This window comes from Lagopus muta, chromosome 4 (genome assembly GCF_023343835.1).
Source record: "Lagopus muta isolate bLagMut1 chromosome 4, bLagMut1 primary, whole genome shotgun sequence".
In the NCBI taxonomy this organism is placed as follows: Eukaryota; Metazoa; Chordata; class Aves; order Galliformes; family Phasianidae; genus Lagopus; species Lagopus muta.
In genome coordinates, this window is record NC_064436.1 from 48,834,620 (window position 1) to 48,853,069 (window position 18,450).

The following is an 18,450-nucleotide window of genomic DNA, read 5'->3' on the forward strand; positions in this document are numbered from 1 at the left end:
GAAAAGGGGTTCTCAACTAATATGGCGCACATCCTCCTGATGCAAATGTAAATAGTGCTTTTTGCTGTGTGCAGAACTGCTAAACATGAGCTAATGCTACAGATCACCTTGAACAACACAGACTTGGACTTAGAAGTCTACTGGTTTATAGATTTCACATCAACTGGCACACTAACTGAGCCACTAATTTATAATTTAGTGAGGGACTAATTTATAATTTACACTTACTCCTTATTAGTATTTGTCTTTGTAAGTAGTAGACCACAACCACATGCAAATACTGGCTCTTGACAGCTTCTAAGTGACCAAAGAAAAGGATGTATGACTATGTGACATGCATAAGGCTGCAGACAAGCTTAATTGTATCTACAAACAAGCTGTATAACTTATGAGCTGTACTTTCAACTACTGCTACACTCCAAAGCCCAGATTGTATACCAGCATCTGCTAAACTACTCACTGTCAGGGTTTCACCCCATGTTTCACCAGTTTGGATCTCAGGAAATTGCCTCTATCAGAATAGAAATGTGATGAAGATTTTCCTCAACAATTCGAAAGAAAATGTTTCAGATGGGAGGACACTTGGATACTCATCCTTTAGCTAAATCATTTTCATCATTTGTTAGAGCATAGCCCTTGGACATGCTAAAACTCTGTTTATGCAGGCCATCCCCATGAGGATTTGACATCAGATCATGAAAAGGCATGGGCAGTGAGCCTAGCCATCGTTCAGCTATTCAGTTTAAAGAACAGGAAACAACCAAATTGAACTACATCCAAAAATAAATAATGCAGGTAATAAGTGAATAACTACTGATACTCTATGCCAAAGCCAGTCAAATCATGATTGCTGAACTATGCGTCCATGCTTTAACATGTATTAACAAGCACTGTACTTTTACAGTTCCTGCCTTTAAAAATAAATGCAACATTTATTAACACAGCTAAAAATATTAACCACATTAGAAGTATGAGTCAGTAAACTAAAACATTGCATTGCCAGCAAGTATGTCTATGAAACTTCTGCCCAAGGAAAGCATTTTCAATATACATTTACATGTTTGTTTTTTTAATTAAATGCAAGAAAGCATCAAGTAGAAAGTGACAAGTAGTTTGTGTAGCAGTTTCCTTGGTGTTTGTTTACATTACGCTGTAACATAATTCAACCACTCAACACAAACACAGTTAGCATCAAACAACTCTCCAATGCACTACTGCCACATCACAAGCTTTTCCATACCAACACCTTCACTAAAAGGCTAGCCACTGTGAGTGCTTAGCACGCTGGATTTTTGTTAGGAGAAGTGAAACTGCAATGGATTGAGGAAGCCCACACTACAGCCAATCCTAAAAATGTGAAGCGTGCACAAATTCCCACACTGTTGGGCTAACCTGCTATAGCGCTGGGCAGCTGACATGACCTTAATGCCAGCTTGTTCAAGTCTTCTTAACTTTCTGATTTCTGCTTCATCTTTTCCCTTGAGTGATGTTGTTTCTTTTACACTACATGAAGGAGACTGGTCTATGGAATTTGCTTCATTTTGATTCAAATCTGCTTGTATTTTAACAGGGCTTTCCTCAGGAGCCATGGAGCCCATTTTCTGCTTTTCACACAGTCCTGATGTTTCACTTTGTTCTTCTTCTATGGTTTCAGGTTTGCTAATGAATTATACATACAAGGTAGTTTAATGCATGTTGTGCCTGGTACATAGATTAGCAAATTCAGTTTCTATCAAGAAATCAAACAATATTCTGATGAATGAGGCAGGAAGATGATAATGCTCTTTACCAGAAGTTGCTCTACGGCCTAATCAGAAGTGAAATATAAGTTGACAAAAACAGCAGGCAGAAGCATACAGTCACAGTTACATAAACCATATCAATGTTTAAGATACAACAAACAAATCAATTAAAAAAAAACCCACAGCACGAACATTACTTATTTTGATTAGATACATCAAATATTACTTATCAGTATCATCTGGTATTGAGCAACTGTCTTGAGAACTGAAACAGGTTATCCACAATATTTTCATCCAGCCTTGAGTTTGAGATCACAATCATGATATTCACTGTAAACAATATCTTGTCAAACACAAGTTATACAGTACATCGTATAGTAAAATATTGACATCGAGACAAGGATTTTTCACTCTTTGCTTTTCTACCGTCTTCACTAATTGCTACAATTTATCAGTACCATCTCAGCAAGAGATTTATTACAGTGCAAGGCACGTCACATATCTTGTGAAAAGGCAACAAACTGGCTAAGGGTTAAAGCATCATCACCAAGGAAGGGAGAAGTTGAACAAGCCAGTCTTACCTGAAAGGTCTGTCTCCAAGTGGTGAAGTTGCAGTGCTCCAGCTCTTTCGATACTCTTCTCGTTCAGCTTTCTTTTTCCGAAGTGGAGCAGGTACATAGAAAGTCTGATTGCTCTTGTTTGGGAGGTACTGGTTAAAAGGCACAGCTGATTTAGGTTCACCGTGTGAGGTCCGCCTCGCCAACATATCATCTTTTTTCACATCTGGCATCTTTCTGTGTGGCAGGTCAGATTCTGAGTCACTTCCTCTCCCTAGTGAGGAAGGAGAAAATAATCATTCTTTTCCATCCAGGTTTTTAAAAATCATAAATCAGAGGAGATGTCAACAAAAAAAAATGACAGAATGTGAGCACCAATAATTGAAGTTCTTTTTATCTGTGTTCATATTTTAAAATCAGCTAGTGAAGGTAGAAGCTGCAGTACCTACATACCCCTGAAAAACTTCAGCCACAGGTCACCATGCAGGATATTCCAACTTACTCTGGGTCACATTAGTCCAGATCTGTTACTCACACAGGACGCTTAGAGCAGCTTACCTGACTTATGTCCAACTGACTCCTGGCAGCACGTATGGGTACACCTGACCTGGTTCACTCTCTTGAATCTAGACTTACAATTCCGTATCCCAAGCTCAAACACCCTGCATCACCACAATGGCAGGGATCTGTGGATGTTTCTGCAGACATGTATTAACTGCACTTTAAATGCGCACAGCATCATCCTAGATCAAAATTTTAGAATAAGCATCAGCTGCTACAGATCAGAAGACTCAGGTGGTCTGTCTCCAGTCTCACCTGGTTAGTCAGTCCAGTGCAAAAACAGAGAGACTTCATCCTCAGATGTAAAAGGAAAAGCTGTAGAGTTTGTGGGTTAGAGCAGCACTGCGAAGACTGAATAATACTTGTTGACAAGGAAAACAGGTAAGAGAAAAATAGAGAGTTGCAGAGAATAAGATGGGAGATGAACAGAACTCAGAGATTATTTTGTACAAATGAAGTAAGCTTCCCGATATTCACAACCCACTTAAAAACTGTATTCACAAAGGTGAGGAAAATGGTTTTTCAGGTTGAAAATACAGTTGCAAATAGAACTCCCCAAGGGTAGGGCAAATATGTTAAAGAGCATTTCCAGTGGAACTGCCCTCACAGCCATTTTGGGAAGTACTTTGTGGACAGTCACTAGATTCCCTGCACAATCATGAGCCTTTTAAAGTAATTCACAAACAAGCCGTACAAATAGTTCTCTCCCAGAAGTGCAACTTCATCAGAGGCCCTCATTTGAAGACTAAAAGTGAGTGAAACACACAGCCAATTCTCCCACCAGCATTCAAATGTTCTCCCAGCTTTGGAGCGCTGGCTCTCTGGCACTTGGCCCCTTGGCAACACTAGCATACGCAATAGCTGTTCTCCCTGCCTGGGGAGAGGGGGAAGCCACCCAGACTGTGTCCTCTTGCTAATTCACTGTGCTAATAAATTACTAGCTAATTCACTGAGCTACCTCATGAAAAACTGAAAACAATGAAGTCATAAAAATCACAAGTAGCTTGCATGTAATTCAAAGCAGGGTGAAGGAATAGAGGTCTAAATATGGCAGGAATGTTATTTGCAAAGAGCTTTTACAGCAGATTTCATGATTCAGTGTTTGCATGGAGAGAGATGAAGAAGGAAAGGGAACAGTAAAACAAGACAAGACGACACAATGGAAATCAACTAGAAAGACAAAATTCACAATGTACTTTTTGTCAGAAAGGTTTTGCTTGGACAGTTTTGGTTAAGAGCATATGACAGCTAGCACTGTGATTGGCAGCCTCTGCCTATGTCTAAGCAGAAATTGGAGACAGCCACAAAATCACAAACGTCTGAGGGCAGCAAAGATTTGAAGAGCTGTAATACCATTAGATTAAGCAGGGCCATAGAGGACCTCAAAGTAGGTGAGAAGATCCCTTCACATTATTTGCTATTCTGTTTACTCTTCCTTTTGGTGTTTATTTTTGTATTGCATGAAAACTAGTCTTGAAGAAGTGGACAGAAATGCTGGAATAGATAATCACAGTAGCAGACAAATAAAAAGAGATTCCTCTTCCTCATTAGCTGTGTGCCTACAAGCATATCCACGCTTGGTACTTCAAAGGAAAGCAGCTTATTTAATTATTCATCTTTTACTCATAAAATTATTTTCAGCTGAGATTAAAAAAAAAAAAAATCATCACTTTAAGCCAGAGCACTCAGTAGAAGATGCAGCTGTGCTTTACATTTATAACATTAATTTTGTTCTTCTGCATTTCCAAGCAGAAGAAGCAGCCAGTTTCCACAACCCATAACAAGCAGCTATATACTACAGATTTGCACACAACAGTGTGTCAAGGGACGTACATGAGTTCATAAAAGGCACTGTGCACAACTGCCAGCCACGCAAAAGATTTATATGCTCCTGGATACATCAGTGACTCTGGAGCAGGTCAGACTGCAGTTCTACTGATTTTAACACACTGTTCTGCTCTGTCACTAGTCTTGTTTCTTTTTGCCAAGTGACAGAGGCCACGCAGGACACCAGAGCAGTACCTGAACAGAGATGCTGATCACAAGGCAACAGGGAAGGTAGTCCTACTTAACGCTTCTAGCTTAAGTCATCACTGCTTTACAATCACTTACATGATCTCCATCCATTTTTTTTCTAGGAGTACAAGGTATCATAATTTCATTTTACTTCCTATTCTTAGGTTTATAAAGATCCTATCTGCGAAAAACAAAGTGAAGAGTATCTTTTCCTCCCTCCAGCTTTGCATATATCAACAAACATATGCAGCTGAGTGAAACACTGGCCTGTTGGGGCTGCAAGGGAGAGGTTAGATAGAAAAGAGGTCAGCCAAGCGACACCTCAGCTGCAACTCTTGGAAGAGACAGCTGTGAAGTCATGGCAGCAGCAAGTAGGGAAAATGGGATGCATTAGAAAGAGTCTTCACAGTAAGCCATACACATGCATGCTACATCTGCATGCACCCCCAGTCTGGAGATGGTTAAAGATGAATTTTTAAGAACAAGCTTTGTATGCTTGCATCTTATCTTGTGATTGTTATGGACTCAAGAATGTGACAAGACAGTATGTCTTAGCTACAGCAACAAGCAACCAAAAAACCTTACAAAAATCTGCTAACACAGCAGAAGTTCATTGGAAGCAGTTTCAGGAGGGGTGTAACAGGCTGCCCAGCAGCTCCCAACAGGCAGGGAAGAAGTCAGAAGGAAGCAACGCATCTCAATTAGGACAAGCAAGGTGCTCCTATTTGCCAACAACACACTTTTGTTTAGGAAGGCAGAAAAATGGTTTCTAACATGGAGACTGAATTCAGTTCTGTGTCTGAGGGGTCACAGGCTTTTTCAAGCCATCAGTCCCAGTGGCTGGTTCTGGATGGCTGTCCAGCAACAGTCACATAACACATGCCACTCAAAACAGCTGAGCAGCAGAATGTAACCATACTTTCCCCATAGCTCCTTTACAACCCATCTGTGTTACTGGCTCTCCCTGCCAACTTTTCGGTTTTAAGGAGTTCCCCATCACCTCAGGAAATCTCTCAGGCATCCGGTTATGATTAGCACCAGTTTCCTTCACGCTGCCAAAAGCAGTATGAACATCTGGTTCCTACCAAAATATCTTTTTGACCTTCCTTTTTTATTAAATTAATAACATTACTAAGGAGAAGTGATTCATGCATTGAATATAACTTCATCTGATGATGTTCAACTTACTCATTCGTTCACCATGAATGCAATCAAGCAGATGGAGTCTGAATCAAGCGTCCTTTGTTCTGACCTAGAATCCTGCTCAACGCAGGCAACTTGAGTGCATGCTCTACACCTGCCTCTACAATACCCTTCCCCACATTGCATGCTGTATTTGCAAGCCTCAGGAAGCATCTGGGAATCAAACAAGAAAGATGGAGAAGCAGCATACCATCTGCCAAGCAAGAGCTGGACTCAAAGGGGTACAGATATGGCCACAGCTCTGATGCTGGGAGCTGTTCAGTTGCCCAGTTTTCTAAATATCATGAAAGCTCACATGGCACTTGGTGGCATGTTTTATATCAGACTTCAAAGCTCAGACAAGTATCAGACATTTCCAAGATATTTCTAGGTCATTTATCTGTCTAGGGTTTATTTAGGCAACATTTTATTCGCTTCAATATTTCCCCTGTTCCTGCACTTTTATTTCTTGCTCCAGCCTAGCTTAAAAGTTAAAATGAGTCTGCATAACATCCTCTTACACCATAACCCAGAAAAGCACTATCCCAATAATAAAATTACACTGCAATGATGTAACTCATTTTCCAAAACTCTGCTATCCAAATTGAGGCAGACTTCAAGTTAGCTGTTGGCAAAGTCATCTGAACCTCGGGGAGCACAAATCAGCATTCACAGTGAAGCTCTCCTGCAGGATTAGTGCAATTCAGACGCCGTGCCCAGCTTCTGAAAGGCACATTTACTCCAGAGACAACGCATGCCTCGTGGCGACAAGTACTCACCATCACTGCTTCCCCTGAGCACTACATCTGGGGATGGTGTCTGCTGTGAGCGGGAGCCAAAGGAGTCCAGACTGTCAAAGGAATCATCTCTGCCGTGGCGCGGGGGGGAGAGGGAATCACTGCGCTCCGAGTCCCAGCAGTCTATGTAGCCGCTGTCGCGAATGCTGCGCTTTGGGCTCTCAATATCCTCTGTTTCCTAAATGAAGTACAGTAGGTACCTCTTCAGAAAGAAGCCACTGACATACCAATGAGACTCATTACACATCAGATAACGCAGCATCTTCCAAATAAAAACCTCTTCACCTGAAAAAGATTTCCTTGCTTTCTGTCCCCTTTCCCCTTCAAAACAGAAGTGCAAGCTTGCAATAAACCCAATTTTATGCTAATTAACAGCCAAGTATGCATATTAGATTAGATCTATAAGCTGTGAAAAAGTTGCAACAACCAAGTCAATAAAGTGATCAAAACCAAGAGAAACCTGAAACGTGACTTGTCGTTCATAGTCCATAGCAGCAACAAAAGTACTACAATTCTAACATCATGCCTGCATCAGGTTTAAGTCTGTTGCTTTGCAAAGGATTCCCCCTCCCCTTGGCTATCTATTGTATCTGGCTGGGACACCAGCAGACAGCATTTGTTGTTGCTGCTTCAGCTCAGCAAAATAATGAAGCAGTGTGCCCCAGCCTCCCTCTACCTTGAAGAGAAATTCCTGTTATGAAAGAGGGATGTCTTTCTGAAGCAATCAGCAATGAAAAATATGCAAAATGCTTTTCCTGATGCCTCAGAAGAATTCAGTTGTGCTCTTTACTCTTTGCCAGCTCCTGGCTCTGGGGGATATGAAAGCGCTTGTAGCTGACCCACATGTTCAGAGCAGTGAGAACAATGGTTGTCTTTGACAGCCCTGTGATTATAAATTCTTTCCAGTGCAAGCAGCACATACTAAAACACTGAAACTCCAGCAGAGGGAAAAGGTCAATAGAAGCCATCCTCACCCCTGTATTATAATAAATCCCTTGTTTTAGAGAGTGTCTTAACATTAATTACAATAGCACGGGCGGAGAAAAACAAAAATAACTTTTATTCAAAGATAAACCTGTTTTTTTTTTTTCCCTCGACAGTAAGCAAAGTCAAAAATGTGGGTGCCATTATCAGACTGACATTTTGTGACCCAAGGAGGTTGGAATGTGCTTTTTTTGTTGTTTTTCTTTTTCCTTCCAGAAGCACTTGAATATTAATTCCTAATTAAGAAGCACCCCCTGGTCACCACTCACTGGAGCACAAAAGCTACGTTCAGTTCAGCTCCCACCAGCCCTGACTGCCCGGGCATTACCCATCATTGGCACAACCAATGACGAGATCAGCCTCAAACATCCCCATGTGCTCTGGCACCCCTGTGACAAAGCACATTTGCTGGAGAAGTGACTACAGGAGGAGAGCACTGCAGGAACACACAAACAGGAGGCTCGAGGACTGCAGAAAGCAGACTCACCATCCTGCAGACTTCTCAGGAAGAAAGCTCAATGAATGCCTATTATCACTATTATGCTGCCAAAATACCATGTTAAGGACAGCAGCAGACACCTAAGACCAAGCTAACCTGTGATAACATCAGTGAGTAACCTCATTGCAAACAAAATTAAAATATGTTCTAAAATAAAAACATATCTAACAAAGTAGTAATTGAACCCTATGTCATTTCCTTCCCCACTCCTGCCTAGCACATGGGTTAAAGTACTGCCAGAAATGCCAGACAACAAAGATTTGTCTCCTAGAAATCTGCATGGGTTACACAGACCCAAGAACAAAACTAGAAATCCTATCAAACCCTGTTTGTGACATGATCCAAAATCCTTTTAAAATCCAAATTCCCTAAATCCCCTCAGCTCTTCATACCAATCAGCTATTCTCAGTCCTCAGGCACACTTCCATTTTCCTGAAATACTGTATCTGAGTGACACAGAAATGCTCAGCAGCCACAGGACTTAAACTCAGGCAAAAAAGCTCCGTCCTGTGCTTGCTATCTTCCAGAGTTTGAAAACAGTCCAATTGTGAACTAATGAGTTCTGCAGGCCTTTCTTTCAAAAGCCTGTTTATGTTAATTCCGCATGCAGCTCACCAGGAATTAGGAGGCAGGCACCACGATGGTATCCTAGACTTCTGCAAACACGTCCTTTATGCCTTCCCCTTGGCAAACATCCCTCCCAGCCAAATGCTGTCTCACAAATGGGTGCTTGTCCTGCCCTGAACGAACGTCATCTCCCAGATGTTGTCAATGGGAAAAAGAAAGTGGTTATCTGCAGGATTGATAGCTCAGAACAGCTCATTGCTTTTCACCTTATCGAATTAAAAACATAGTATGTCACCATACTAGTCACCATACTATGGCAACGGTATAGCATGTCATTTTGCAGTAGCAGAAGGGTGGCTGTCCAATAGAAGATGCATTTCTGCAGGAAATTCCACCCCCCGAATATAATCAGAAGCTATGACTGTTTTGTGATTGGGAATTTCCAGTTTAAAACTAACAGACACATATCCAAATAGTTAATGAAATTAAAAACAGAGCAGTACGAATAAAATTAGAAATGAATAGTCTTTTCAGGATGGGAAGTAGAAAAAGATTAATCCAAGACAACTTACATCTAGCTGGCTTTTGATTTCCTTATTTAAAAAGGAGAGCAGAGGGGATTTATAGTGGAAGAACCAAACCAGACTGAATTTATGGTAGATTTAATTATTAAATTCTGTGCAAAAAATTGCCTGTAGAGAATGTGATAAAGTGTCTTTTCAGCACTCAAGCTCAGCTATAAAGAACATCAGAGTGTTACACAGCATGATTAACATGTTCCATTTTACAACCAAATCCTCTTCAAATTTAGAAAGAGAAAAGGCCACGACAGCTGATACGGAGTACCGCAGGGGAACAGGAGCAGAACTCAATATGAGTTGCCAGTGACCCTCATTACCAGCACCAGCTGAACAGACTTTTCAGGATGGTGAAATGCTCTGTTTTTACATTACAGGAGTATGTAGCTTTCAGCTTTTATGAGATCTCTGCTCTGCTCCCAGTTCCAACATCTGCAACAAATCAAGTCCCAGTCTCTTGCTTTGTCTTCAACCTGCAGGCTCTGCCCTGCTTGCTAGGCACTCTGCTGTGAGCTCTGCTGAGATCTCTTCCTCTGGAGTCCTGTGCCTTTGTCCCACCAAATGCCCCTTCAGATGATTTGTTAGATGAGTAAAAATGACATGGAAAAAAAGGAGCCTCATGTTGTCGATTAAATATTAAAAGATAAACTGTAGCACCACGCTCCACTAACACTCCATCAACCTGCACGTTTTTTCTGCCTTAGCTTTGATGGTTATCTTTGTTTTGCCTTCCAGATTACAAACTTTGGAGTGGGGACTGCTCCTTCCTGCACTGAGCAGAAAACAACTCAAGTGTTAGCTCAATTTCTTTTGTGCTTAGTCTCAGTTGTACTGCTCCTGTATTGCGAAGTCTTGAGTGATTAGTGAAGGCCCTTTCAAATGAAGACCAAAACAAACCCGTACAGAGAAAGAGAAATGTTTCTTTTCCTTCACATTGCTCTGTGCTCACAAACAGAGACGTTATCAATCTGAGAGCCTCCTGACACTAGAATGTAGAAAATGTAAAAACTGATATCAATCAGCCAAATATCTCTTCCTGTCCAGGGGCAGCCCAGTGCCAGCCCTCTGAAATCCAAGAGCAAGGATCTGCAGCTGGTGCAGATGCAGGAGTTCAGAGTTCGGTGATGACAATGTGAAAATAGTCTCCCATGGTCCCCAAACCTGTGGGATGGGAAGGAAGTGGCAGGCAGGAAGCTGTCTGAGGACCAGAGAAGGTACCTGCACACTACTTCACGAGCTGTATGTCCAACATATGTAACATCAGGACCAGCTGTCTGCTGCTTGCTGCTTCCAATCCCAGAAAATGCATAAATGGATGCCAATGCTAACCACTGCTGAGGCTGTATCCCATAGCAAGGCTGCAGGCATGCTGTACGGCTCAGCCATAAGTCCCCAGATCACTCTACAGCAACAGCAACTTTTCTTTTCCAACAGAGCTCAGCTCATCATAAGCCACCAAATATGTTTTCAGTCAGAATTTAGGGTCTGCCAAAACACAGGTTCACCATAACCATGCCCTTTGTAAAGCATAATTTCTTCCTTCTACCCTTCAGCTTTATTTAGATACTTTGGTTTGATGCTTTATGTTACAACTTAAAAAAGAAAGAGCTGTCTGAGAATGAATGTTTTAAAGAAAATAAATCTCTTCTCTCCATAGTCCCACCAGCCTACTTTTGAGTCTCAGCTCTTCTAGCTAAAGCTCTATGTCATAAATGAAAATAATTCAAACCAAAAACTGTGGAAACGAAGATGACAGAGCCAGATGACAATTCTCAAGCCCTGTTCCACATCAACTGCTGCATCATTAATATCACCACAAAGCTGACTGCCAAAGAAAGTCATGTTTATGGCTTGGTACAGTCAGAAACATTTTCAAAGGAGGTGGGGGTTTACAAGTAATTTGTACTCAAATCCACCACTTCTCTTATGTTTAGCAACAAACATGTTATTTATGGGAGTAATCCTTTGAACTAAATTTTTATTCCCAAAACATAACAAAAAGATAGATACCTTTCTCATTTGTGCCAGTAAACCTTCAAACTCCTTCAGGTTCAGGGTTGATCCACTATATGATGTGCAGCTGTTTGCTGCTTTTCCTAGCCAATAAATGGTGACTAATACCTGTAGAAGTTAATAAGAATTAATTGAAGCCATCTTCACAGTTACTTAGCTTAATTTACTTCCTTTAAGCATTTCTCATTTATTCTAAACTGTCCAGTAGCACAAGACTTTGTTATAAATCTCAGTTAAAAGGGAAGAACCTGTCGATGGTTAGGCACAAACACATCAGGCAACTATGCAAATTTAATCAGGCCAGCAGAAGATGTAATTTAATACATTACATTCCTGGCATTTCTTATAAAAAATGGCCCTGTCATGTCTGCCTGGAAAGTAAACAGCAAAAATAAATCTGAATAGAAAAACCAGGCAAGAAATTTGAAACTGTCCAGAAAAGACATTTGCAAATATGCCTATTTGTACATGCAACAGGAAAAAACCAAACACTTAAAGAGTACCTGTACTAGTGGTTGTTAATTGAAACACTTACAACTAATGGAATAAATAGAACATCTGAAATGTATTTCTACCCATTTCAAGGAAATAAAAGGTAGTTCAATTTTAATCATCTTAATGTACTTTACCGGATGATATGGGAACATTTACTTCCAGTATTCTGCTAGCTTAAGAAATGCTCAGTGCAAGATTAATCAAAGGCCATGAACATCTGATTGTTTCTAATACACCAAATGGGAAAGAGTTCATGGTTTCATTCAAGTTCTGACTTTATTTCTATCCATAAAACAAGAGTCACTTCAAAACCAGCAGAGAAGAAATGCCAAGAATTGCACTTTCAAATGTTTATGTACCCTCTCTCTTTTAGGCAGCAAAAGAAATCCGATCTGAACTGAACATCAGTGCATCAGATCAGTGCAGCGATTGTTTTAGGGAAGAAGAAATTAACGTGCCTAGGATGGTCAAACTCAGCACCTCCATAAGCAGTGACGTTTATGTCATGCAAGGAAAGCAAACAGTTCTATGGACCCACATGTGTCCGCAGTTATCAGGCAGCAATATCTTTAACAGAACCTGTGAAACAGCAATTTGAACTGGAAACTGCTCATCAAAATTACTTCAGGTCAGTGTTTCGGATTGGTTAAAAATGTCTAACACCTCAGAACTTACAGCATTTTCTCATATAATGCTCATTATTTTTGCCTATTCCATAGCATGGCAAAGCATTTAACTGCAGAATAAACAGGAAATATTTCGGCGTGGAAAGCTGGTGCAACCAATACTAAACTATAATTGTCTGTAACAATTGCTATTAATAATCTTCCAAAAACTGAATAAACTGAAATACAGTATTTTAAGTACTGACAGGTCTGTATAATGTATACTACAAAACATGGTATGAAAGGGATGTAAGACAACCTGAGGGGATGCAGTGACAGGTACTGTTCTTCCCTAAAACATGCAACCAAATTCCTTCAGTACTTCCTCCTCAGTCACATTTACTAGACTTCTGATTGCCCTTTTTTCATCCAACTTTCTCTAACGTCCCCATTTCTCATTCCAGTGTGATGTTCAAAGTCCCACACAGCGCTGCAGCTGAGGCCCTGCTAGACAGCACTGCGTATCATGCAAATTGCCCATTGGAAAACACAGCCATGGTACACTGTATAAATAATACACATACCATGCAATTGCAGAATAAATTTTTTAATAATAAATTTTTAATTTTTAATACAGTTCAAAGTTGTTTTTTTTTTCTTCTCATTTTAAGAAGTGCATACATGGTGACACTACCGTCATGAGGAAAACGAGGTAGTTTTGCCAACATATATTTTTTTTTTTTAGTCTTTTGAGGGGAAAAAAAGTATTTGAACTGTTTTCATTCAACAAACACTATTCAACATAGAACAACAAATTTATGTAATATCTCTTATAGTATGTGTTCTCAAGTGAAAACACTTGCAAACCTCGTATTATAGCAACGAGGAAGCTGTCCAGTTCATTTGGCTGCTCAGTACTCTGGTGAAAGTTGTGGTATTTCTATTTCTTTCTGCTAGCATTTGATCACTCTTTCTCTTCTGTTCTTATCTGTGGCTTTTTCCCTCCAAATAATGTCATATTTGCGAGCAATTCTGATTGGCTGCCAGCCGAGACTGCATTTAATTTATATGCACCTGGAAAATATACACTGAAAGTATACGCTGTCTACAAACACACTGTAGAGGACACTTTTGGAACTTTACCTTTAAAACGATACATCTATACAAATACATACAGCCAGTGCCCATAAGGGTGCTAAAATGGCAAAGCTAAACACTTCTCCTGTAACTTGGTGTGTTAGATGCAGAAGATACTACTTAAATATTGGTGGGAAAGACTATTGTTCTTCTTTTGTTTTTCTTCTTCTTTTACCTGCAGTCATGATCACTGGCTTGAAAAGTTATTAGGAAAAGGCCTTGGCATTTCTTAGCAGTCTATAGGGATATGAGCTAAATATAAAATTGAATTTATAGCAGTTTCTGTGCCTATAAAGAAGAGACAGCTTGTTAAGCTTTGGAAGAATAACTAACTCTGACTCTAACAAAGTTTAGCCATTTTCTTTTCTACTTAACAATTACAGAATCTATTATCATTACCATTAGTTCAAATCAACAATAAAGTTTGGTGGAATTAGCCTTTCTGGGAAAATATTAATTTGGAAGAATGGGAAAGCTAGTAAAGACTGGTGTGCAGATCTAACGACCACTTTGCTTCATTTAAAATATTTTGCACAAATTTCTTTTTATTCAGGTAATGCTGCAAGGACGTAGCCTCACGACTGAATCAGACCATTCTGGTGAAAGCCACAATGGACAGCACAGAGGTCAGATGGTTTGCTTCCTTATCTAACCAAAGATGGCTGCTCTGCCATAGCAGCTCTACCTAAGCTTCCAGTACAACCCAGTTAAGATTTGTATGCAGGAGGACATATCAGAAATACTCAACTATACTTGTTTTTTCTGACACAGAAAATCTAGCAGAAGTCAAATATACCCAACAAAAAAATACTCCAAGTCACATACTTACATTTTTCAGCTTCCTACTACAGTCAATGTTCCTGGTTGCACATGCACACACACACACAGAAAAAAAAAAAAAAAAAAAAAGAAAAAAAATCAGAATGCAGACCCATTTTTCAAGAGCATGTATGCAGCAGATCATGTTTTCCCCAATAAAAGTCTGCAGAATGCTTCTGCTAGCTAGAAAGACATGAAAGCTAAGAAGATGTTGTTCACACATTCATGTATTCATAACGTGGGAGTATTTTGTCACCATTATTTCAATCATTAAATGATACTTCTGGAAGTACAAAAAGAAAATGTGTTTGTAACAATCCCACAGTGAAGTAGGGCAGTGCCAAAAATATTTCTTTTAAACTGTGTTGTTGATTCATTCAGAAAAGACCAAAGTCCCCACTGCTAAAAACAACTTTGCAGTTATCCAGAAGTTAGATTTTGCTCAGTGATAAATTATGCAACTCGTATAGATTCTGAAAGCAACTGAACATGCATATGAGTCCAAGGAAATCAATGAAATACAGCAGGTGTTTCTGAGGATACAAAGAACAAAGCAGGTAGATGAAGCAATAAAGATCTTGCCACAGACAGAACCTTTACAACAGAACCTGCTGTGTAAAGTACATTCTATGTTTTGAATGTACACTCTAGAACTCAGACTGGGCACCAGTTTTCATCAAAAAGAATGGAAGTTTGAGAAACAATAAAGCAGAAAGTTTGCATGACCATAAGAAACAATTCAAAATTCAGCAGATACTACTAGAAAAAAGGAAGAAAGAAAATGTGTACCGCATTTAAGTGCTGAAAAAAGAATATTTCTGATTTAGCACAGATTTTTTCCTTATTATTATGTAATAGAATTGTCAGTTGCCTTCTATATAATATGATCCATCCCAGCATTAAATGTTACCTGACAAAAAACAAAAATACTTAACTTAAATCTGTGAGAATAACAAAATCCTAAATATAGGCAAAACTAAAACCAAGAGTTTTTGATAACTTTTTTTAAGCCAAAATTTTATCAATGGATACATATATGGTAAGAAATATAAAACAGCCCTACTTTTAAAAATAAAATAGTGGAAAAAAAGTCTTGTTTAACAAATCAGGATGAAATTCTTTGCAGCATTAGCTCATAACCTTTATAAGTTGAATGATCCAAAAAAAATAGATCTAACACATACTTCAATTAGCACCTATATGAAAAAATTTAAAAATCATCATTACATTAATCATGTGCAATAATACAATTTTTACTGTGTTTAACAAAAATAACCCAAAAGTCTTCAAAGAGGGGAAAAAAATCACCTTCCTACTTTGAGATCTAGCTAGATGAAGACAGTCTTGAACATATTTCTTTGCAACAGTCATGGACTTGGCTTGTACACCTCACTCAGCTACTCAGTGTGAACTTGGACAGTCCTGGGAAAACATCTGGCTCATTTCCACAGCTGCTTTCTCTGAAGAGTTGATGAGGGAAAGATATCCATGCCAGTGAGCCACTTCACATCACTTGAGCATCGCAGTCAGCTGTGGGATGAGGCAACTCTACAGTTTCTTATTCCTGGTGGAAAAGGTTTACGTGCTGGGTAGGTCTCACTGGAGCTGCTACCAGATGCTCTGCTATCCTCAACTCCTAAAGATGCAGCTTCTTATAAGGACCATTTATCTGTGGTTCTATCTGGAGATTAGGGACTATTTTGCGACTCTCTGCAGCCACTCACTGTCAATATTTCACAGGATGTCATGAAGAACATGGCAGTGTCACCAGATTTAGAACAAGGCTGGGAAAGCTCGCTGCAGACTCATTACATGGTCCTCTCTCAACGGCATATACCAGAGCCAGAAACTTGGAAGCAAACAAAAAGTAGGAGACTGTTCCTCAAAGTAAAGAAAGAGGCCAATGTGATTTTCAGAACCTTTGAATTTTCCCAGACAGTACTTGAACACCATGAAAACTTGCCCAGCTTTCAATGCCAGAGGGGAAAAAACTAGAATGCTGCTGAGATTTAGTAAATTGTTTCCATACACTTTTCTAAAATGAATATGTCTGACCAGGATTTCATTAGCAATCACTTTGACCAAATGAAGTAAGATTATTCAATCAACTCCACAGTATTTCCCTGTCTACAGAGCAATAACTTTTTTATATTACATGATAGATCTAAAAATGTTGTGAAAACACCTAGATAACAAGTATGTATCTTGTTAATTCTGTGAAGCAGTGTTGGGTGCTTTTGTTTTTGGGGCTGAGCAGTTTGACTGCCATTAGAATGAACTAGTAAAAAATACAATTTGATTTCTTCTGTTCCAACATGATAACAAAATCTTCCCTGAAAGGAATATTTTCTGTTTAAGGCCTCAATCTATGGCCATACAGACTATGACTAAAGACTGTTCTGTGCTACCTTCAGCAAGACCAGTAATTCCTTCTGTGCCAGTTTCACATCTGTCTTTTACATCACTTCATAAATCAAATGTTGAAAATACAAGCATCTCACAAAGAGTGTACAAACCATTGCTAAACTGAACTAACTGAACTAGTTATTAAGAAGGAGAACCCCTTAGCATGTATGTGGTAATCCATGTGGTAGAAGGTGTGCGGCTTTGGCAAGAATTATCTGAATCAGGGCATTTTCAATTCATACAGGTTAGACAGAAGTCCTCAGCCCTAATACTGTGTCACAACTTACTGTTCTTGATAGAAAATAAACAAACCATTCTCATTGTCTGCATCTTGTAGAGTCTGAGAGGCCCATAAATGTCCTATAAGGCATCTTCAAAACAGTTATGCAACAACAGAGCAGTGATTTTTTTTCCCCCCAGCTTACATAGTTTGTTAGTTGGATAGACAAAAAAATGCCATCAATTTAGACTCAGGAAACCACTTAAGTCCCATACAATCTCATTGTTTAAATTAAACCAGTATTTTAAAAGGGCTGTGGCTGCTTTCTCTGGGAAAAAAAATAATAACCTTTAAAGAAAGGCTGCTGAAGAGAACAATGTATTATTCCCAGTGCTGAAGGTTTCAAAAACCTCAGCTTCCTATTTGCTTTATGCAAATGACAGTTCCATATCCTCTTTGCCCGTTCTCAAATATTTACCATCTAACTGCATGCATGTGAGGTTATAACAGGCTAATCACAAACTGCTGTTGTACTTACTTGACAGCTACTCTGTTTGAGGTGTCCTGCAGGTCACCAGGATCAAACAGCTGAGATTCCTTAAGTCCCAGCTCTTTGCAGCCTCTTAAGAATAAGATGATATTATCCTGAAATGAGGCACACACACACAAAAACAGTTTTAACTTTTCTTCAGTTGCAAAGGTCATCTTATTAAACCAACATTTCCCCAATTTAGTAACAGCTCTCTAAGAGTCACATTGTTAGCTAGGTGAAGAAGCAAAGCCATTGCCAGTTACGTAACTTAGGAAGTCAGTATAGGTTATGTTTGAAAACCAGACAAGTATTAAATAAAACTTCTTTTTTTTTTTTCCCCCCAAATATAAGTGCAACAAATTTGTTTTCTCTTTCCAAACCCAGATGTTGGCAATTTCTTTAAACAAAAAGGCCCTCCTAATTTCCTCACCTACTGCTGTAGGCTGTCAGCAGAATTTCAGTGTGTTACAAGCCAGAAAAGAAACAACTGGATTTCTAAAACAAGTGATTAAGGCAGATGTGGAACATCCACCACTTAAGCAAACAGTTCATAAAATGTGTTGTATGTCAATACAAACTCAAACCAGTTACTCCCATTACACACAACTGCCCACTTGCCCCTCTGAGCTTAATCACTCACTGGAAACAGAGGTAGGTGGTCTCTCCACAAATAGATGCTTGAAGCTACACTTCAGACAGCCACCGCCTGTTAGCAGAAGTAACCCCTCCCTTTGCAGTAC

The 18,450-nt window shown here is 39.5% G+C and overlaps 1 protein-coding gene across 12 annotated transcripts in view; it reads right to left on the reverse strand.

Moving 5' to 3' along the window:
• LIMCH1 (LIM and calponin homology domains 1) overlaps window positions 1–18,450 on the reverse strand; it is a 166,818-nt gene that overhangs the window by 51,103 nt on the left and 97,265 nt on the right. For all 12 annotated transcript variants that reach the window (XM_048941432.1, XM_048941434.1, XM_048941431.1 and 9 more), the window contains 6 exons: window positions 17,717–17,823; window positions 14,563–14,593; window positions 11,494–11,604; window positions 6,838–7,033; window positions 2,324–2,573; window positions 1,393–1,659 (listed from right to left, as the gene is read on the reverse strand). In XM_048941432.1, coding sequence (XP_048797389.1) covers window positions 1,393–1,659; window positions 2,324–2,573; window positions 6,838–7,033; window positions 11,494–11,604; window positions 14,563–14,593; window positions 17,717–17,823 — 962 coding nt within the window. The remainder of the gene's footprint in view (window positions 1–1,392; window positions 1,660–2,323; window positions 2,574–6,837; window positions 7,034–11,493; window positions 11,605–14,562; window positions 14,594–17,716; window positions 17,824–18,450) is intronic.